General features: G+C 36.5%; 2 protein-coding genes and 1 pseudogene across 4 annotated transcripts; all 3 read left to right on the forward strand.

The window, feature by feature from the left end:
• Positions 1–4586: 4586 nt before the first annotated feature.
• LOC142176266 (disease resistance protein Roq1-like) lies at positions 4587–9504 on the forward strand. Its single transcript, XM_075243397.1, has 6 exons — positions 4587–4904; positions 6140–6229; positions 6282–6365; positions 8361–8533; positions 8638–8707; positions 9292–9504. The coding sequence occupies exons 1-6, from the start codon at positions 4587–4589 to the stop codon at positions 9502–9504; spliced, it is 948 nt and encodes a 315-aa protein (XP_075099498.1).
• Positions 9505–9646: 142 nt separating this feature from the next.
• LOC142176267 (uncharacterized) lies at positions 9647–10941 on the forward strand (annotated as a pseudogene).
• A 567-nt stretch (positions 10942–11508) lies between these two features.
• Positions 11509–22602, forward strand: LOC107780809 (uncharacterized). 3 transcript variants are annotated; one of them, XM_016601437.2, is made up of 6 exons: positions 11509–11733; positions 18391–18790; positions 18907–19050; positions 19322–21304; positions 21668–22015; positions 22165–22602. In XM_016601437.2, the coding sequence occupies exons 1-6, from the start codon at positions 11524–11526 to the stop codon at positions 22215–22217; spliced, it is 3138 nt and encodes a 1045-aa protein (XP_016456923.1). In that variant the 5' UTR covers positions 11509–11523; the 3' UTR covers positions 22218–22602. The 3 variants fall into 3 exon arrangements, with proteins under 3 accessions (XP_016456923.1, XP_016456877.1, XP_016456885.1); XM_016601391.2 differs by having other exon boundaries at positions 11509–18790; XM_016601399.2 differs by having other exon boundaries at positions 11509–18790; positions 19325–21304.
• Positions 22603–23504: the final 902 nt, after the last annotated feature.

Consider the following 23504-nt stretch of genomic DNA (forward strand, 5'->3'; position numbering starts at 1 on the left):
AATATATAGAAGAGGAGTTCGCCTTAAATGAAACAATGAAGATTCTGCAGAAACTATTAATTTGTTTACTTTTTAAGTTCTTTCCCAATTTTATACACGATTCGATTTATGGACATCCAAATATTGTATCCACGAAAAATGTTAGTTTTTAGATACATATTGTCTGTTTTCTTTTTCACGTCATTAATTCTTTAAAATTTGAGGTATATGATTCATATGTGTAAAACAAGGCTCGCGGTCAACACATAATAACAATTTGTAGAGAACCTTATCAAGAATATTTTGTGATTAGGGATACGTTCGCGTAACCTGATTATATTTCTAAAAGCAATTCGGATTATGCGTTCGCGCAACTTCGATCGAATATTTAATAAAAGGGATTCCTCGGAGAATATCATTATTAATTTCATAAAACCCCGAGATGTGAGGTTCACTACTTAATTATACAAAAAGGGCGAATGTTCTTGATTTTATTAAAGCATAATTTCGAAAATAATTATTATAATAAAAATATTATCTATATTATTGTGTACACGTGCGCGTGACACAACTCCACATGTTTTTAAAAATATAATTTATAACACGAATATACGTACGAGTGATTCGATTCAAAGAAGGGTCTTTAAATATAAATAGAAGCGGTAACAATAAAATCATGCAATAAAAATGTATTTTACAAATCAAAATAATCAAGCCGAATATAACAGTTGAGCGACCGTGCTAGAACCACGGAACTCGGAATGCCTAACACCTTCTCCCGGGTTAACAGAATTCCTTATCCGGATTTTTGGTACGCAGACTGTTAAATAGACATAGTCATATTCTCCTCGATTCAGGGAATAAAACCGGTGACTTGGGACGCCTTAAAATTCCCAGGTGGCGACTCTGAAACAAACAAACAAATCTCGTTTCGACTGTCCTTTAATTGGAGAAAACTCCCCACGCACCCTCGCGGGCGCGGAAAAAGGAGGTGCGACAACGACAACGTAACTCATCTCAGCTTAATTTCATACAAGTTTAAACTGCAGTAATATAATAAAAGTGGTGAAAGGAATAAAAGTGCACATAGGTTTCAAATACGTAATAAGTCAGTTAATTAGGCCAATTATTAATAGTTAAGCGACCATACTAAAACCACGAAACCCGGGAGTACCTCACACCTTCTCTCGAGTTAACAGAATTCCTTACCCTGTCTTTTGTGTTCACAGACCATAAATAAGAGTCAAAACTTCCTCGATTTGGGATTTAAAATAAACCGGTGACTTGGGACACCATAAATTATTCCAAGTGGCGATTCTGAAAATTAAATAAATAATCCTATTTCGAATAATGTCACTTTAATTGGAAAAACTCCCTATCCCCCTCGGGTAAAAAGGAGGTGTGGCACAGTAGATAATTTCATTAAAAACTTGTTTGGATGGTTGTTACTTATTGTATCGTATTGTTACTTCTAAATACAATAATTATTTTAATTACTTCTTAAATTTTATGAAATTCGTCATTATATAACAATGAATTGTCATTTTATATAACAATCAATTTGATCGCATCGTTATCTCGTCATTTTTCTCATCTTGCCCATCATTATTGTTGTGGCTCAACGCACACGCAAGTATACGCGATCGTCAAGTAATAAAATGACTAATAGTCAGATGTCGAACCCACGAGGACTTGTGATTAACTATTAACTAAATTAGCCTTTCCTAATTATCTAAACAAGAATTAAACCTAGAAGTATTTGATTCTAAATTAATTAAATAAAGAAAAATAAATAATGAACTTTGAACAGAGAAAGAGCAGATTTTTATGTTATCAATGTTATGAAAACGATCTAGGGTTATGGGCTATCTAACATTCCTATTGTATTTTTCAATTGAATTGACTAACTAATTCATCTAGCTTATTAGTTGACAAGGTTAATATTGCTCATAAGAATCTGTCGAGTTCTTACTCGCTTATTAAAGCTAACCTAACGCCTATATGTCTATGGAGTCAGAACTAGCAAGAACGCATTTATAACTCCTGTACATCAACCAAGCAAGGCAATTAGGTATATTTTTATCCTAACCGCGAATCCGTTCCCCGATGCCCAGGTTCAAGAACTTGCTCTACTCAATCCTATGTGCAATCTAGAATTTCCACTTTCGAGTTCAATTCTAGATTTGTAGATAATATTAAATTGGTGATCAAGCAATCAAATAATTAAGTGCAAGTTTGAATAAATAAATCAATATGATAAATCAATAAAGTAAAATCAATATTCGAATAATAATAGTCATGAAAGAACCACGATCTTAGAACGTGAAGTTTAGCTCACATAGACATGGTAGCCAAGCAACAAATCATACAAAGAAACATAAAGATTACTAAATTTGGTGGAAGAAGATGAGATCCGGCCTCCACGAGGGCTTCTTACTCTCCCTAGGTCGAATTCCCTTCAAAAGGAATGTTCATGACCTAAAAGAGGCGTTTTGGCTTATATATTGCGTACAAAATTGTGGGTCAAAGTTTTTCTTTTCCTATTGCGAATCAGCTTCCACTTCTTCAGCTTCGCATGGTAGGGTGGATGCTTTGTTTCTTCATCTCTATTGTGCCCAGGTGCAGATGCTACGGTGGATGCCTTGACCCGACTTCACTGCTAAGAGTGCACCAACCAGCCTTCTTTCCAAGGTTGGATGCGACGCATCCACCCTCTTCTCCTCTAGTTGGAGCATATTTTCTTCATATTTTTGCACTCCAAACATCCTAAATCATCACACATAAACTTATTTAGTCATAAAACTAATAATTAACACATATTGAACATTTTAAAGATTAAATAGCATAAAAAAGCGGTTAAAATATGAATGAAGTAACATTAAAACATATAGAAATATGCCCAACATCAATAATTTTTTCATAATTCTACTTTATCCTAACCTTTCCAATAATAACTCTACCCTTACTTTCTTTTTTTATAATATTAGAAATTTATCTTTTGATTGCTGATCGAGACATTATAAAATAAATGACACAATTTATTCAAATTAAAAAAATACAGTATAATGTATTACAATGCAATAGAATACCTTATGAAAGAATAACCAAAACTATCCAAAACAAGCTGTAATATAATGTAACAAATGTACCAAATTATCAAAAATTAACCAAAATTTATAGCCTGTTTGGCCAAGTTTTTTTGGAGACAAAAGTATTTTTTTTTACCTAAAGCACTTTTGGCCAAAAATTTTAGAAGTTTTTAGAAGGGGAAAAAGTGCTTTCGAATAGAAGCGGAAGCAGAAAAAAATAGCTTCTGTCCAAAAACACTTTTCTGAAAAGCACTTTTGAGAAAAATACATATAGAAATATTTTTTAAAAGTTTGGCCAAATATTAATTATTATTCAAAAGGACTTTTTAAATTAATTAACCAAACATAAAGTAATACCCACAAAAAATACTTTTTAAAAAAGTACTATTCAAAAAAGCCTTCGCCAAACGGGCTATTAGCCGGTTCAAATAAAGTTAAAATTGAAACTTGAACACAAATTTCAAATCCTAAATTATCGATTCAGAGTTTATTTATTGGACTTGATAATTGACAGTGTGAAACCTTAAAGAAAGAAATGAGATTGAAAGCAATGTGGATTTTCCGGCCAAGTTCAGCCGGGAATCTCGAACTTGACAAATCTTTAATGGTTCCGGCAACCAGCTATACGGACAAATCACCGGCAAATTTGTTCTCCGGCGGCGTGCCGAGAAATATCTCGAATCTCTTTCAGCTCAATCTCTCTTACAGTCACTTCTCCGGCAAAATTCCGGCAAGTCTCCGGTGGGCTTCACTAACTTCAGCTTTTAATGGTCGAGAAGAAGTGAAAAAAGAAATTAGGTTGTATGCACCGACTATTTACACAATCAGGTCATTGAATATAATCTATTTAATAACATTAATTAGAATAAATAATAAGTAATCTGGTATATTTGAAATCATTACCGTGTATATAACTTAAATCTTTATATTGTGTTTTGGGTTGATATTATGGTCACTTCGAACAAGATATAGGAGCGAGACCACGCTCTTAAAGTTTTGTTTCAGAACAAATTTAGAGGCAAAATCTGTTCTTTATTACTCACTTTGATTCAATTTATGTGACATTTTTTTTATTCTGTTTAACATTTTCTCTGTTTAAAAGTAACTTAATTTATTTGGCGAGATGATATATAGCCACATAAATAAGTTTGGTTTGCTTTAGACCACAAATTTAAAGATCTTTAGTTTTTCTTTTATAAATTCTGTGTCCAATCAAACAAAACTACATAAAATGAGTGTAAAAGTTTGTGTGATGGATTGAAATGAATATTGTCATAGACAGATGTGAACAATGTGGTATCAGGGTACTTTGATAGAATTTACCAAGAACTGACCAAACGACTAAAAGTAAACATAAAGGAAGGAGCAGACAAACTTTCCCCAATTAAAGAATTACTGGAATGGTGAGCAGGTCTTTTTAAACCGTGTGACAAGTCAACCAAAGGCTTATATCAGTAGTAAAGAAGCAACTGACCACAATTTTCCTACATCTGCAAACATCTTTCACATTCATCTACAATGGCTTCATCCAATCAAAATTTGAAGAATGGTGTTTTCTTGAGTTTTAGAGGTGAAGATACTCGTAAAACTTGTCTGGGTCATCTCTACTATGCTCTAAAACACAGAGGGATTCACACTTTCAAAGATGACATAAGGTTGGAGAGAGGAAAGTCAATTCCACCTGAACTTGTGAAAGCTATTGAACAATCAAGATTTGCTATTGTTGTATTTTCTAAGAACTATGCAACCTCCGCTTGGTGCTTGGATGAACTTGCAAAGATCATGAAATGCAAGAAAGAATTAGGACAAACTGTCTATGACATGGATCCGTCGGATGTAAGTAAGCATAGTGGAAGTTTTGCTGAATCATTTGATATGAGGAAAATTTGAGAGTTGATTTGGAGAAGGTGCAATGTTGGAGGGATGCATTTAGTGAAGCAGGCAAGGCAAGACAGCAGGATATGACTTACCAAATGGCTACGACGGGTTCAAAGCTCTCTTTACTTTTCTTGCTTATTCTCCGAAACCTTTTAGTACACTGAAATTTATGTCGGACAACTATACTTTAATCCCAATAGTTGGGGTCACCTATACTCTTGGCTATTCAGGGGATTCAATATTGTTAGACACATAAAATATATGTGATGAAAAAAGAAAATCACATGCAAGAAAAAAATTTCAGTAGTTTATCCAGTATACTGAAGATATGTTCTCAGTCAGGAATACTAGTAAGTTCTTGGGAAAGCAAGGTAAGAGCTTAGTTCGTCATCGACTAAACAATAGCCTCCAAGATATGTTTTAACAGCTTAGAGAAGCTAAAAGTAGTTATACTATCCTTATGCAATTTGAAAGAGAGAAAGAAAAGGTAGGGCTGGAAATAAAAATATGCTGCTTTGTGTGTTAGAGTATTGCAGTGGTTGAGGGTATGGGTTATTGTCTCCTTATATGGATTTGCCAATCCTTACTTTGTGAGCTAGTTTTGCAGTTAAGTTAGGCCTAAGATCCTTTTTTTAACATGTTTTTCAGAGCCAAACCCATCTCTATTCTGGGTTTACCAAATTTGGGGCCCGTATATTGTGTTGTCCATCCTCTAAATGTAGTTCTGGACATGTGAAGGGTGAGTTCCACATTAGTTTTGGATATGAGTTGTCTCCTCATATGATATTCGGCAATCCTTACCTCATGAGCTAGCCTTTGAGGTTAAGTTGGCCGAAAGGTTCATTTTTGAACAATAGTCATTTCCCAAAAGATAAATCTTTAAAGGAAGAAAAAATAGGTAATGGGGTAAATAATAACCAACCATTAACAGGGTGAGGAACCAAAGAGAGTATGTGAACAGAGAGAGATGAGAAGCGATTGAGCACTTTTTTCCACATTATTTCTGATTCTCATGGTATCTAAAGTGATTAGAAATACTAAGCATATTACATAATTTCTGCACTAATGATTTTCTCATGGTCTTGAAAGGACTAGGAATACTAAAACGCATCAATCATGCACGCTGTATGTGAAGTCTCATTTCGAGTTGTTTTTGCCATTGCATGTACAAATATGAATCTAATTGCATTCAGCATGTTGTTGAAGACATACTGGGTAAATTATGTCAAGTTATTTCAAGCATTGATAATGATTTAGTGGGGATGGAATCTCGAGTGCGTGAAGTAAGTTCATTACTAAGGATGGAAGCACCTAATGTTTGTTTTATTGGAATAGGGGGGATGGGAGGCATTGGCAAGACAACAATCGCAAGTGCTGTGTTTGGAAAATATTCTTGCCAATTTGAAGATGTTTGTTTTTGTGAGAAAGCACGGGAGAAAATATTATTAATTAATTAAAGTGTTGTACAACGCCTTATTTATATACAATGATTACATAATAATAGGTATTTGCTTCCCGATGTGGGATACTATACATGACTAACTACTTAACACTCCTCCTCAAGCCAGTACATATAAATCATCTGTACCGAGCTTGTTACAAATATAACTAATACGAGAACCAGTAAGCGACTTAGTGAAAATATCTGCTAGCTGATCATTCGACTTCACAAACTTTGTAACAGTATCTCCTGAGAGTATCTTTTCTCTGACAAAGTGACAGTCGATCTCAATATGTTTAGTCCTCTCATGGAACATCAGATTTGACGCAATAAGAGCAACTTGATTATCACACACCAGTTCCATCTTGAACTGGACTAGGTGGTGGAATTGGAGCTATAGGTGGTAGAACTGGAGCTATAGGTGGTGGAACTGGAGCTATAAGTGGTGGAGCTGCAACTAGAGCTATAGCTCTAGGTGGTGGAGCTGGAGTTGTAGAGGAAGATGAATGGGAGATAGTGACTGAATCTCCAAAAGAAGAAACTGGTAGCACCTCAGAAATATCTAAGTGATTATTTGCACCTGTGAAATATGATTGGGTTTCAAAGAAGGTAACATCAGCGGACATAAGATATTGCTGGAGGTCAGGAGAATAGCATTGATTCCCCTTTTGCGTTCTCGAGTAACCCAGAAATACATACTTAAGAGCACAAGGAGTCCTGGAGTAAGGTTATGAACAAAACACGTGCTTCCAAAGACACGGGGTGGAAGAGAGAACAAAGGTAAGTGGGGAAACAGGACAGAGAATGGAACTTGATTCTGGATAGCTGAAGATGTCATACGATTAATAAGATAGCAAGATGTAAGAACTTCATCCCTCCAAAAACGCAACGGAACATGAGATTGTATGAGTAGGGTACGAGCAGTTTTTAGACCCATTGGCCATTGTGACTGTTGGAGAGATTGAGATCACGAAATAGTAGTGAAAAGAGATTTGTTACTAGAAGTATGATCAGATGCACCTGAATCAATGACCCAAGACTCAGAGGTTGAAGATTGGGAGACACAAGTCACACTACTATCTGTTTGAACAACGGAAGCTATCCTTGAAGATGTCTGTTTACATGCTTTGTACTGAAGGAACTCAATATAATCCGGTAAAGAAACCATCTGGATTGGATTCAATGAATTGGATCCAACGGACTATGAGTTAAAGGCTTCTGATACGAATGCCATTATAACGTTGCGCCGGGAAAAGCAGAAATTTTATGGAAAAATCACTGCTCACGCTGGAAAATATAAAAGTGGTCGGAATTTGATTTAAACTTGAATGAAAAGACTCGGAATAACCTCCTGAGTAATCTGTCCAAAAGAAGTTTCGCCGGAAAAATCATTGTAGCTGCCGGAAAGTCAGTGTAGTTGCCGGAAAATCTCAAAGTGACCGGAATAAAAAGAAAAAGGTATGGGTAGGCTCGGAATTACTAGGCGATCTGACTGTTCAACAGAAACTTTTCCAAACTCTAGCCGGAATAGGGCTAATGCGCCGGCGCGTGGATCAGATCTCGCAGGATTTTTTTCTTCTTTTTCGGCGTGTGAGGGCGCGTGGATGTGAGTTTTCCGGTGGGATTGACAGGTGTTTGGTTGTCTGAGCCTGAGGAGTCTTGTGGTGGTGTTGGTTTTTGCACAGCACCAATGAAAAGTAATTTGCTTGCAGACAGCCTTCTAAGTCGCCAAAAAATTGCACGGCGACGAGGTCTTTCTTCCTGGAAGTCGCTGAAATGATGCATAGCGATAAGTTTCTTAGTAATGCTCTGATACCATATGAGAAAGCACGGGAGAAAGCATTATTAATTAATTGAAGTATTGTACAACGCCCTATTTATATACAATGATTACATAATAATAGGTTTCGACTTCCTGATGTGGGACACTATACCTGACTAACTGCTTAACAGTTTTCTTGATAGTGTTGCAGAAATGCAAAGGACATATGGACTGCAATATTTGCAAGGTGTTCTCCTCTCTCCTAAAGGTAAGCTTAACTATAACAAGTGTATATGAAGGCATGGAAATCATGAGGAAGCGGCTGCGCTCAATGAAGGTTTTGATCATTCTTGATGATGTAAATCAGAAAGGCCAATTAGAAATGTTAGTTGGAAGGCATGATTGGTTTGGTAGTGGTAGTAGAATTTTGATTACAACAAGAGATAAACAGTGGTTAGATAACCATATAGTGGATGAAGTGTATTCAGTCAACATGACTCAAGAAGGAGTAGAATATGGCTTCCTGAGGACATCGAGGATCTGTTTACTGGAAATTTCGTAAGATATGTCATTATCTCATACATAAGAACTGTATTGTCATCATCCACTTTTAGGTTATGTGTACGAATTTCTTGTTCTTTTACTTTTCTTTTTTCAATTATTTTGCCACATAGAATACAGTTGTATTTTGTTTTCTCATTCGTGTCAATCGTATCACTTTTAGTACTTTATATCATTTTTTTGTTAGTTGAATGAATGAGATTGATTTTCTTATTCACAAATGTATAATGGGTACAATAGTCTTGTATTTCAAATGTTGTTTCCTCGTGATCTTTAACTAAATCATTTTGATATACTTATGTGCACACACACACATAGAGATCCAAGTATTTTCTTCTACTAGAAATCACATTCGTTTGTTGTCGGTTGTTTCCTTTTCCATATTATTGTATTTGTGTGGTCTCGTCTTTTGATATCTTTTTCTCGGATTGAACTACTAATGAATAATATGTAAAATTAGGAGACATCCCCTTGCAAGCTCATGGCAATATCTACTTTTAAGTATTAATCGAATTTTCAGCTATGGAAATGATTTTCACACAATAATGTTTTAATAAAGGTTTTCTTTTGTTTCCTTTTAGGAAGCAGAAGCTGTGGAGGGACTATGGATACCAAGGAATTACATACCAAAACAGGTTATTTCATATTACAACATTAGTGAAGCATTTAGGAGAATGAAAAGATTAAGGGTACTTGTAGTTAGAGCAACAAATTTCTGCTCTATTGACCCGATTACTCATCTTCCTAGCAGCTTAAGGTGGCTTGATTGGGACAGTTGCCCTCTAAATTCATAGCCACAGAGTTTTGAACCATCAAATCTTCTTCGCCTGGATACACTTGAAAGTACTACACTTCAGAAACTCTGGTTAATTTCGAATGTATGATTGTTACCATCCCTTCCCTTTGGCATTCTTATTCCATGTTCTTTTAAGCTAAATCAATCCACCTGCGGAATGTTATCACATAATTATAGTTTCTTTCCATTCTAAATACGGTTTGAACAAACTAAAAACTTTGTCCCTCAGCTATTGTGAGCAATTGGAAGAAATTCCAAGCTTTGAAATGATGCCAAATTTTGAGAGAGTAAAGCTAGAGGGATGTAAGAGTTTGAGAGAAGTCAGTCCACATTCGGAGTTCTCATGAAGCTCACTTCACTGGAGCTAATCGGTTGTCAGAGCCTTGAGAAGCTTCCAAGTTATGTTCAGATGGGATCCCTTACGAGTCTCAAACTTTCTTGTCTTCCAAAGTTGAGGGAATTACCAGAAACCAAGGGGTTGCACCGTTTATTGACATTAGAGCTAGCTGATTGTCAGAGCCTTGAGATGCTTCCTAAGTTGTAACCCGATGGAATCCCTTGAGACTGTCAAATTTTCATGCCTTCCAAAAAAAATATCGTTGCCAGCAACCGACGGGATGCACCATTTTATTGGAACTTGTTATAGAATATACTCCGATTGTAGAGCTTCCAGTGTCAATTGGAAATCTTGTTTCCCTCAAACAGTACGGTTAAGTCATTGTAAAGATCTGTTAAGCATTCCAAACAGCTTTTCTTCTCTGAAGAATCTAAGGGTTCTTGTGATCTACACTGCAAAAGACTTGCAGATTTGCCAGAAAAGATGGTGACTTGAAACTGTTAGAGAAGCTAGTAGTATCTGGTACTGCAATTTCCAGAATACCCCCTTCATTTGCAGGCCTTGGTGAACTAAGCTTTTTATCATTCCCTCACTGGTTTGGATACAGAGAAGATGCAAATTTTCTTTTACCATGGTCGTTTAGGGTGTTAAAGCTTAATAAGCACACACTATGTAGTGAAAACATTTTCAGGATCTTGGATGCTTATCTTCTTTGGCTCACTTGGATTTGACTAAAACTGATTTCATAAGTTTCAATGAAAGCAACAATCAGAGCTTTCATTATCTAGATATAACAATTTGTGAGAAGCTTGTATTGCCCAAACTTCCAGCATGCATAAAGGAGTTATATGCATATGATCCTCTAGTCTTGAAAAGCATCCCTGATTTCCCCACCATTCAGAGCTGTATTCAGTGTCATTCACTCAGCATATTGAGAATAGAGGTGAACTGATTGATATCTTGCAATTTGTCCTCCGCTTAATTAGTATGGCATCTAGGTATCGCTCTCTCTTTCTCTCTCGTCATTTTTCTGCTTATCCAACTATGGTTAAGGAAATGGAGATTGGAGCTGATACGATTATCTTTCATGTAGTGTGAGAAAAGGCTACCATTTAGCATTTTTTCCCCTGGAGATATAAGATGGAGGGGGTTCAATTATTATCGAAAAGAACATACAAAAAGATTCTCCATTCCACTTGATCCATGTTGGTATGAGAGTAAATTCAAAGGATTTGTTATATGCTTTCGTGTCCCATTAGATACTGCTCAGAACCAGAAACCTTTGGATACTAAATCACGAAGAGGAAGTCACTGGTTCGGTTGTACTAAGGTTACAGCCTAGTTAGTGCAAAGATATGGCAGGCAAGAACAAGTTGTATTCCAGAAAAAATGTTTGATTGTTGCTTGCCAAACATTTTTCTCTCATAGTAGTAAATACACCATTTGCTTTAGCTACATAACTTTTGTAGCACTATGGCATACTTCTGATAGTGAAAAGGGGAAGAAGCCAAATGACTATTGCTTATTTGAGGCATCTATAGACCCAGGCATTGCAACAAAATGGGGACTTCTTCTGGTGTATGAGAATAAAATTCAACAGATAGATCAATCAACCATTGCGGTCCAACGTGGTGTGAAGTCTCCGAGTTCTGACCTGTTGAGAGAATCTAATGATGACCAATGCCAGGAAGCAGAGATGATATGGTTTCATTTGAAGCTGAAACTTCCCAAAAAATTCCTGATCAACAATTGGAAACATCATGCTCTTCTGCAGCTCAAAGCTTCCAACACAGGGAAGTGTCATGCTCTTCCGGACAGCCCCAAACTTTACAGATCTCTTTAGCTGATCGACAAGTTGATGAAGTGATAAATGAGGCTACCTCCTATATGGTGAGATCTTATGTTTTCTGCATACCTGTTTGGTGTGTCGATATCCTTTTCTTTTTGTTATCCTGATGCTACTTTTAGGAACTTCTGCTTGGTTTAAATTAATCATGTTTCTTGTAATTCAGGCAGCAATTATTTGCTCCGAAGCTGTTATATGCGAATCTTCTGGCTGAGAGTTCTCTCTGTTTTGGTTATTTTAGCTTGCATCTTAGCATGGGTTTTCTTTCTGCTACTTCTCATTCAATACATATAGACTTTGGATTAATGTCTCGTTCAATATTAAAATAGGATTTATCTCTTTATTAGTGTAGACTTTGAAACATTACACGTCAGTGATGGTAAATTACATTTTAAAATCAAAAGATTATCGATATACACACAAGACACTATATATTCGCTTGAGTCCTCTTGAAAATAAAGAATGTGTCAAAGGTAATAGTCAAAGAGGTTCAAGATTTGTATGAGGTCCTATGTTGGAAGTTGGAACTCCAATAGCACCACTTCATTGTATTTTTTTTTCGAGCTTCCTTGGTGTAAAGTCTTGGTCCGCCCCTGTTTCTTATGCCAAATTTCTCTTTTCAGTTTTCATGTGGAATTGTCAAAATATTCTACTTCGCATATTATTTTTTATATCAACCTATCAAAATTTTCTGATCTTGTAAGCTTGTTTTTAAGGTTTTTTTTGGAGCAGTGTGTCCCATTGAAATCTGACTTTCACTCACCAGAAAGGCAATGTCAGGTTGAGTCCAGAAACTACAGTCCCATTACTGTTAGGACCGAAAAAATCAAGTGTCATGCGGAAACTAGCTAAGCAAACCTTGAATCGCGATAATTCATACAACAAAAGAGAAATCTACCAAATGTGACACAAACATTTAACGTGGTTCGGTCAATTGACCTACGTCCACCGCGAGATGAGCAATCCACTATATAAAAAGAGAGTACAAAATATTGAGAGAACAATCTCACGAAGAGGCAAACACAAGTTGATACACTAACACTTGTCGCGTAAAGTTCTCCTAAACACGACTCTCAAACCCCATATGGCTAGATTGTGGATGCTACTGATTGAAAAGGACAGATCTTCAATTTATGGAACTCCAAACCTTTTCCTATAAAAAAAAGGACTAGCCAAATATGTAAGAATTATATTTTCCTTTTAGGAAAAGAAAAACCCAATTATGGTAAATATGTTGTCCTTTCCTTCATGAGATAGGAAAACCAATTATGGTAAGAAAATCTGGACAAACACCTAACAATTACCTACTTCAAACCTTATATTTGAAATTTCTTCTCATAATTTCACTATCATCAATAGAGTAACTATGTATACCTAAGTAGTCAGATTGGTCCTCCATCCTCTATACAAAAACCATATTTGTGAAATATTACCTTCCTACTTTCCCAATTGGGCTCTGTTAGCTCCACTGAGATTCAACCCTTTGTCGCTCCGATCTTTCCGTCAAAAGAATAAAGAAAAAAAGGCTCTGTTAAATACCATAGCCGTAACTCCTTTGCCCGCCACCTTTGTAGGAGCTGTTTAGAGAATCTAATCATGAGCAAGGCCTGTAAATGAATGATGCTGTCACGACCCGGATTTCCCACCCTCGGGAGTCGTGATAGCACCTACTAGTGAGAGCTAGGCAAGCCGACGATTTGAATTATTTACGTTTTCCCATTTTAATCCTTTAACAATTAATAACCAACATTAGATAAATAGCGGAATTTAATAAGCGGAAGACTGAATTGTAATATTTTAATAAAGATGCCAATACCAATCCATACATAAACTACCCAGAACTTGTGTCACAATTTCACAGACGGTCTAAGAATACTACAAATAAGGGTCCGAAAAATAAGTACAATACTATCTCGGAAATACATAAATGAAACAGGATGAAAAGATAGAAGGAGACGCCAATGCCTGCGGACGCCTGCAGGACTAGCTCGGATCTCCGAATGGACTGAAGGCAGCAACCCAAAGCTAAGGTCCGTATGTTCTAGTACCGGGATCTGCACACCGTGCAGAGTGTAGTATCAGCACAACCGACCCCATATGCTGGTAAGTGCCTAGCCTAACCTCGGCGAAGTAGTGACGAGGCTAGGACCAGACTATCAAATAAACCTGTGCAGTTAAATCATATACATCGGAAAATAAAGGCGGAACTTCACAATTAAAGATAGGAAGGGGGAATCATGCTGCGAGGTACAACAAGTATCAACAGAAAATCAACAGTTAAATGTAGAGAAACCATAACTCAGTTATCAATAAAATCAGGAAATCATGGACAAGTGCACGGCATCACCCTTCGTGCTTTAACACTCTCTCACAAATAACGTGCACGACATCACCCTTCGTGCTTTAACACTCTCTCACAAATATCATGCACGACATCACCCTTTGTGCTTTACACTTTTCCTCACCCAAGCAACAATCACAAAGCAATTTGGGCAAGGAAATCAATAACATCACAATAAAATCAAGTAACAACAGAAAATCAGTAAGTAAACGTAAAGAACATCATAACTCAATTATCAACAAGAATCAGGAAAATCAAGGACAAGTGCACGGCATCACCCTTCGTGCTTTTACTCTCGTCCTCACCATAAAAATTAATATAATCGGCACGACATCACCCTTCGTGCTTTTACCTCACATAATCATGGCACGGAATGATCCTTCGTGCATTATTACTCATATAAAGGCACGGAATGGTACATCGTACGACACGGTATCACCCTTCGTGCTTTAACATTCTCTCACAAAATCATGCACGATATCACCCTTCGTGCTTTAACACTCTTCCTTACCCAAACAACAATCACAAAGCAATAAGGGCAAGGGTATAAATAAAATCACAATAAAATCCCGGCAAGGGAACAATAGTATAATAATAATATCCCGGCAAGGGAAACAATATCAAAAGCAATAACATCCTGGCAAGGGAGATAACATTAGAAACAACCACATCCCGGCAAGGGAGACAATATCATAATCCTCTTCTCTTTTCACATTTACTTCACAACTCAATTCACAACTTGAGTCAATGCTCTAAAATGTTCAACTGCCAATAATACTTCCACAAATTATTTTACAACTTGCGCCAACGCTCTTCAATGTTCAATTACCAATACTACTTCCACAAGCCTTGTTCAACAAATGAAATCATCACATAAGGCATGAACTATACAAAACGGAGTCACATTAATCATAGTATAAGACTCACGGGCATGCTTGAACCCAACGTATAGATACTCGTCACCATGCCTATACGTCGTACTCAACAATTAACACATAGCAAATAAGACACAACTCCTAATCCCTTAAGCTAAGGTTAGACCAAACACTTACCTCGATGCCACGAACACCATTCAAGCCTCAACTATCGCTTTACCTCTTGATTCCACCACCAATTCGCTTGTATCTAGCCACAAGTTACTTAACTATATCAATAAATACTAAATGAATCAATTCTAATGCATGAAAATAGGTTTTCTAAAGTTTTTCCCAAAAAGTCAAAAATCGACTCCGGGCCCACATGGTCAAAACCCGAGGTTCGAACCAAAACCCGATTACCCATTCACCCACGAACCCAAATATATAATTTGTTTTGAAATCGGACCTCAAATCGAGGTCCAAATCCCCAAAATTTGGAAAACCTAAGTTCTACCCAAAACACCCAATTTCCCCCGTGAAAACCCTTGATTTTGAGTTGAAATCATGTGAAAAGATGTTAAAGATTAATGAAAACGAGTTAGAAATGACTTACAATCGATTTGAAAGAGTACTTGTCTTTGAAAAATCACACAAAGGTGTTTAGGTTTTGAAAAGGGTTGAAAAATGGCTGAAATGCGTCTAAGTCATGATTTTGCAGGTTGCAGATGTCGCAATTGCGACCAGGGTTCGCAATTCAGAACCTGTTAACTTCGCAAATGTGAAAATATTGTCGCATTTGCGACACTGAAGAAATCCGGTCCTATTCGCATTTGCGAGGGACCTTCGCATTTGCGAGGGACCTTCGCATTTGCGATAAACACGTCGCATTTGCGACCAAGGCAGCCCAGGCCTTCTTTGCATTTGCGATAAAGGTTCGCATTTGCGGGCTCGCATTTGCGAGCCAGGCATTTGCGAAGCCTGTAGGCCTACAACATACCAGCAATTTCCTAAGTCCAAATTTCACTCCGTGACCTATCCAAAACTCACCCGAGCCCTCGGGGCTCTAAACCAAACATGCACGCAAGTCCAAAGACATCATACAGACTTGCTCGTGCGATCAAAGCATCAAAATAACATCAATAACTAGAAATTTAGCATCAAAATCAAAAAAAATCTCAAGAACTTTCGAAGTTTCAAATTTAACAACTAAGGTTCTGAATCACGTCATATGACCTCCGTTTCTTACCAAATTTTACAGGCTCAACTTAAATCACATATAAGACCTGTACCGGGCTCCGGAGCCAAAATACGGGCCAGATACCATCAAATTCAAACATATTTCATTTCCAAAAACTCATATATATTTCAGAAAATAATTTTCGTTAAAAATTCATTCCTCGGGCTTGGGACCTTAGAATTTATTTCGGACATACGCCCAAGTCCCATATTTTCCTACGGATCCTCCGGGACTGTCAAATCACGAGTCCGGGTCCGTTTACCCAAAATGTTGACCGAAGTCAACCTAAATTCATTTAAAAGTAAAATTCACCATTTTTCACAGATTTTCACATAATGGCTTTTTGGATACACGCCCGCACGCAAATCAAGGTGAGACAAAAAGGAGGTTTTAAGGCCTCGAATCACAGAATCGACTTGTAAAACAAGTGATGACCTTTTGGGTCATCACAAATGCTATTTCTTAAGGACTTGATTAATATTGAAAGGATGATATAGTTCCCTGTCCTTTTCAATCTCAGTGGTACTTTTGGATATTGTTGTCTGGTTCCATTTTATCATATTTCCTGGAATATAGAGAGCATTTATCTGCTCATAAACGTTGGTACAGATATTATCTCCTTGGTTGCTGTTGCTGGTACGGATCTATTGTCTCTGTTCATCTTTTTGAGCCGAGGGTCTCCCGAAAACAGCCTCTCTACTCCTCCGGGGTAGGGGTAAGGTCTGCATACACTCTACCCTCCCCAGACCCCACTTGTTAGATTTTATTGGGTGGTTGTTCTTATCTGCACATAAATTGTTACAACCAGGATCTTCTTGCTCATCAGAAGTATCTCTTTCTATGATATAACTGTTTGTGGTTGCGCATCCTTTGTGCAGTTTATAGTGAACCAAATTTAATTTACTTAACTCTTTCTTCTTAACTGGCTTCTGTTATGAAGAAGGCAGTTTAAAAGAAAATCTGCTTTCCTAGTAGGACTCTGCTAAATACCAAACCCCTGTTTCTCAGTTAACTAGATGAGATAGGGAGTAATAATATAAAAATTTACAAGTTATCTGCTACAACTTTGTTGGATAAAACTACTTTACCAACATGTTGTCTTTGTGGATTGAACAGAATCTGGTGCATTGTTCAAGGTGTATTCAAATTAGACCACACTTTACCAATATAAAATATAATAAGATATTCAACAATTAAAAAGAAAACAGGAAACTATAGAAAGCTTGCTTGTTGTATACATAGATATAAAATTGAGCAGAAAAGGTTATAGGGCATAGCAGAAGAGGAAGAAGGGTTGCACAGGCAATAAATTCAACGCGTAAAATGAGTTCTAAAGTTGAAATTAATTAAAGAATGTCTAGTTTAATATTAAAGATTGCAATCATGTTGATATCAATTTCAACAGCCGGCCAAGAAACATTGCAAAGTGTTTGTACTAGAAAGCAGCTTGAATTTGTTTTATCTTTTTGTCCTTTGTGAGTGTTTGAATGTGGTATTTGGAAAAATTTATTTTTGGATTATTGTGAGAGATTGTCCTTGTGGTTTGACAGCTCTGTTATGTTTATAAAACAACTAATGATGGATTCATTTATGTTTCAATTTGTGTAAAATAGACTCAGTGAAGTCAAGTTTATGTTTTTATCCTCGCACTGCTTTTCCCCACCTGCCTCCCACATTTCATTAGCAACTTCTTGTCCCTACTTATAGCTGAACACTTTATTCCTTAGTTTAGCTGTAGTTCTAACACTACAAATTAGCTGTATTCATGGAGAAATCCTACTCTTTTGTTCTTTCAGTAGTCTTCGAACTCTATTTCTTAGTGGCATGCATGGCCACAAACATAACCACAGATCAATCAGCTCTTCTTGCCTTGAAATCAAGCTTTGCTCTAAACTCTTCTCATCCCTTAACTCAAAATTGGTCTTCTCAAGCTTCAGTTTGTAATTGGATTGGAATCAGTTGTGGCTCTCACCACCATAGGGTGACTGCACTAAATATATCCAACATGAACATTCATGGAACCATTCCACCACAGTTGGGAAACCTCTCCTTTCTCGTTTCTCTCGATGTGAGCAAAAATAATTTCGACGGAGACTTTCCTCAAGATTTGTCTCGTGTACGTCGATTGAGGGAAATTGATCTCGGATACAATAATTTTAGCGGAGAAATTCCAATATGGTTTGGTTTATTTTCTAAGCTTAAGATGTTAATTCTTGATGACAACGCTTTCACTTATATACCTCCTTCTATTTCTAACCTATCCAAGTTAGAGACTCTGAGTGCTGGATACAATCGTCTTCAAGGCAATATTCCCAAAGAGATCGGCAACCTTCAAAATCTAAAAGAGTTGGTTTTAGTCAGTAACCAACTTACTGGCTCTATCCCCTTCTCCATTTTGAACATCTCTTCTTTGGAGACTTTAGCTCTCACATATAATCAATTATCAGGAAGTCTTCCTGTAGATATCTGCAGCCGTCTTCAAAGAATCAAAAGCATTTCAATAATTTCCAACCAATTGAGTGGTCACATTCCAGAAGGTTTATCGAATTGCTCAGAACTGTATGACTTGGCTTTGTCCTATAATAAGCTCAGCGGGACCATTCCACCGGAACTTGGAAAGTTGGAAATGCTTGAGTTATTAAGCCTTGGGGGAAATAACTTAGAAGGTAAATTATCATTTTTCCTTAAGCATGCTTTGGCCAATGCCCAATAGCATAAGTAAATAAAAGGTCTGCTGCCATAAAGGTGTGCAGTGTTCTCTAATTCACAAATTAATTTGCAGGCATAATTCCAGATACAATTGGAAATTTACGAAAATTGCAGAAATTGCAACTTGAGAACAACCACTTAGTGGGTTCAATACCGCGCACCATATTCAACATGTCATCACTATGGTTGCTTAATTTCAACACCAACAATTTATCTGGTAATTTTCAAGCAAATCATTCTTGTTTGGTAATCCAGTCTAGTCTTGCATATGGAAGTTGTTGATTATTGATATATGAAGTCCATAGTAGTTGTTATATTCAACCTATAAATGTATATATATCATTATCCACATATTGATGAACCGTTGATAACTTGCGTAATTAGATAGCCTTAATCCAGATATACTCTTTCTGAATTGTTTCATGGAAGTTAGAACAAAATTAGAAAAAATAGCATTAACTTGGATCCTTTTTCTATGTATAATGTAGCAGGTGTTATACCTAGAGAGATTGGGAATCTTCAAAAATTGGAGTTACTTTACTTGCAATTCAATAAATTAAGTGGTTCCTTACCGGAAGAGCTCTTCAATATTTCTACGCTAAGAGGGATGGCACTTTCTTACAATAACTTTTCGGGTAGTCTTCCATCTGCTTTAGGCTACTGGCCAACAACTCTACAGTATTTGCATCTTGGTGAAAACAACATTGGTGGAGTTATACCCAACTCAGTGTTCAATTCTTCAAATCTAAAGGAATTAATACTTGATGATAACAGATTCAGCGGCGCAATTCCTAACTCGTTAGGGGATTTGAGACAGCTTGAACGTTTGCGCTTGTTCCGTAATAACTTAACATTTCCACAACTAAGTATCTTTGCTTCCTTGGCAAACTGCAGATCTTTGAGAGAGATAGATTTGTCGGATAATCCTCTTAATGGTGTTCTTTCAGATTCCATTGGCAATCTCTCCACTTCTCTTGAACTGTTTGATTTACGTCATTCTGAAATTAGTGGCCAGATACCATTAGGAATTGGGAATTTAAGTAACTTAACTGATTTGTACCTATTAGACAATGATTTGACTGGATCAGTGCCTAGCACATTCTGTGATCTACACAATCTTCAAAGGTTATATCTTCACCAGAATAGATTAATTGGACCCTTGCCGGAATGCCTCTGCAATTTGCCGGTGTTGGGCATGGTATCTTTGTCATATAATCAAATTTCGGGTCCGATACCGTATTGCATTGGTAACGTTACCTCTTTGAGAAATATTTATCTAAATTCAAATAGGCTCACTAAGATACCTATGAGTTTATGGAGCCTCAAAGATCTTGTGGAGCTTGACTTGTCGAATAATTCTTTGGTTGGTTCTTTACCTCCAGATTTTGGAAATTTGAATGCCATAACATTCTTAGATTTGTCAAGGAATCACATTTCAGGAAGTGTTCCGAGCACAGTGGGGGACTTGCAGAAACTACTTTATCTTTCTGTGGCTTATAACGAGTTACAAGGATCTATTCCTGAGTCACTTGGAAAAATGTTAAGTTTGGAGTCGGTGAATCTATCCAATAACTATCTTTCAGGTATGATTCCAAAATCATTAGAGGCACTTCAATATGTAAAGCATTTCAATGTATCATTCAATAGATTAGAAGGTGAAATCCCAAGTAAAGGACCATTTGTCAATTTCACCTCTCAATCTTTTATGGGAAATGAAGAGTTATGTGGTGGTTTCCTTTTCTTACCTTGTAAGAATAGGTCCGTTCATCAATCGCGGAGAAACAAAGTTCTTCTGATTGTACTTATCCCACTGGCAGTTTTATTGATGGGATTAGGTTCAATTATTCTTTTCATGTTAAAGAGACGTGGGAATAGAAATATTCCAACTCAAGTCGAATCTTTACCTGCAACAACAACACCAACCAGGATTTCATATATTGAAATTGAAAGGGCAACTCAAGGGTTCGACCAATGCAACTTGCTAGGCCGTGGAGGTTTTGGCTCTGTTTACAAGGGCATGTTTTCAAATGGGATGGTTTTGGCCATCAAAGTGTTTACCTTACAATCTGAAGTTGCATTCAAGAGTTTTGATCTTGAATGTGAAGTTTTGCGCAACCTTCGCCATAGAAATCTCACCAAAGTTATCAGCAGTTGTTCCAACATGGATTTTAAAGCATTACTACTAGAGTACATGCCTAATGGCAGCTTGGAGAAATGGTTACATTCTGATGATTACTTCCTGGACATAATCCAAAGATTAGACGTAATGATTGATGTGGCATCTGCTCTGGAATATCTCCACCATGGTTGCTCAACAGTTATTGTACATTGTGACTTGAAGCCTAGTAATGTCTTGCTAGACGAAAAGTTGGTTGGACATGTGAGTGACTTTGGCATGGCAAAGTTATTGGGAGAAGGGGAATCTATTGTTCATACTAAAACACTTGCTACAATGGGTTACATTGCACCAGGTAGCTTTCTTTTTGTCCTTTTATCAAATATGAAGTGCTTTAATAATTTTTATCTGGTTCTAATTTAATCTATTGCAGATTTTGCATAGAAAATGGTATTGAAAACATCAAAATACAGCAATATCAAACCTATATTCATGCATATGTAACGATTATAAAGGAAAAGAAACTTGCAGTTATAGTATATAGTTTCAGTTTAATTGCCTTACCCTTGATTCATTCCTGTTGAACCTTCTTTATTTTGCTTAATCTTTATCTACTCAAAGTAGTTTCAAGTATTTTTAGTATAATCCCATCGGATATGATTTTTGCTTGTTTATTCGGCCTGTCAAGAAACTAATTACTCTATTAATGTTTGTTTAGAGTATGGATCAGTAGGGTTAGTTTCTACAAGCTGTGATGTATATAGCTATGGCATTATGCTTATGGAAACTTTCACAAGAAAAAATCCATACAACGAAATGTTTCAAGAAAACTTGAGCATGAGGAGTTGGGTATGTAATTCACTACCTGTAGCACCAGAGGATATTATTGATGTCAGTTTATTGGAATCTGAAAAGATTGGTTTTAAGAAAAAGTTGCATTGTGTGTCTGCTATATTGGAGTTGGCATTGAATTGTACAGCGGAATCTCCTAATGAGAGGTTGAACATGAAAGATATCCTGGCAAATATCAAGAAGATCAAACTTGCATTTCTTCGCGAATGTGATGGTAAGTATCCAACTTTTGAAGTAGTCGTAGAGAAATTATTTCCTTATCAATGAATAGAAATGATATTCCCTTGTCTATACCATCATATATAAATTTATCGATTGGTTTTCTGTACTTGGTTCTTATACAAGTATTTTCCCTTGTTCAAGATGCTCCAAACATGCCATTCTTGCTCAACCCAAAACAAAAGAGAGGAGGATAATTGATTCAGTTTTTTATTATATGGAGAGCCTCATATTTATTTAGAGCTTCGAGTTTGCAAAAGCCTATCAGTAAAAGGAGGAAAGAAAGACCAACTCTGTAGAAGAAATGACAAAACGAAGCTCATCAACATATCGCTGAACTAGGGGCATAGCTAGGGGGACGCAAGGGGTTCATCGGAATATCTCTTCGCCAAAATATGACCTGGATATATAATAAGGTCAAAATTATTTTTTTATGTATGTATAGTAGATTTTTCAATCCCTTTGGCTTCTTCATGTATTTACTTTTTAATATTTTGAATCCCCTAAACTCAAATATAGGTAGCAATGTACATATTAAAATTCCCTCGCAGTTATACTTAGTGAATCAAAGGCTTAACGATCTTCACTTTTAGCCCGCACTAGAAACTATTTACATTTGGTAGCCGAAAAGTATATAAAATTTGTATAGTTTTGTATATAACATATAAAATGTATATATATAAAAAAAATATTTTTTCGATATTGTTTTAAGAGCAGCTATATAGTGTCATTTTCCGATTGCCTTATTATGGTCTAAGATTTGTAATTGAGTCACTATTTGTACCACCAAAGGATGTGGTGCAGTGGATGAGACTGCTCCTCCCTTAAGCAGAGGTCTCGGGTTCGAGTCCTGAGTATGGAAAAATCCTTGGTAGGGAGCGCTTCCCTCCGAATGGGGCCCTACGCGGCGCAAATCCGGATATAGTCGGGCTCCAATGCAGGTACCAGACACCGGGTGGGAAACCAAAAAAAAAAAAGTCACTATTTGTATTAAGAAAATTGATCAAGTTTTCGTTCGTTTATCACTGTTAATTGATGATACACAACTTGGTGGGATTTCTAAATATTTTAAGCAACTTCTCTTCAATATTTAGAGTAAGGAATCATATTAATTAAATTGCAGTTTCTGAGTTTAGTGTTTTACTTCTTATAATAAGATTGGCAAGTCAATTTTGTCAAAGAAAGCTTTCAGTTCTCCAAGTTGTTTGTATCTTGTTGTTATCACTGTACTGCTTTGTAATTCAATACCATACACTAAACTCATAAGGAAAAAGAACAAAACATTAAAGAAGAAAAGATTTAGTCTTTGTTTTTTGGGTACTTTTGGATGCTGTTTTGGCATTTCAAACACTAAACTTATAAGGAAATCTTTTGGTACTTTTGAAGTACACACTACTGCTTTGAAATTCTTGTGTGCATGTTGTGTGTGTCTGTGTAATGTTCTTTGTCCTTTTTAATATCAATGGTACGTTTGGATACGTTGT

This window comes from Nicotiana tabacum, chromosome 22, assembly GCF_000715075.1.
Source record: "Nicotiana tabacum cultivar K326 chromosome 22, ASM71507v2, whole genome shotgun sequence".
NCBI classification, from domain to species: domain Eukaryota; kingdom Viridiplantae; phylum Streptophyta; class Magnoliopsida; order Solanales; family Solanaceae; genus Nicotiana; species Nicotiana tabacum.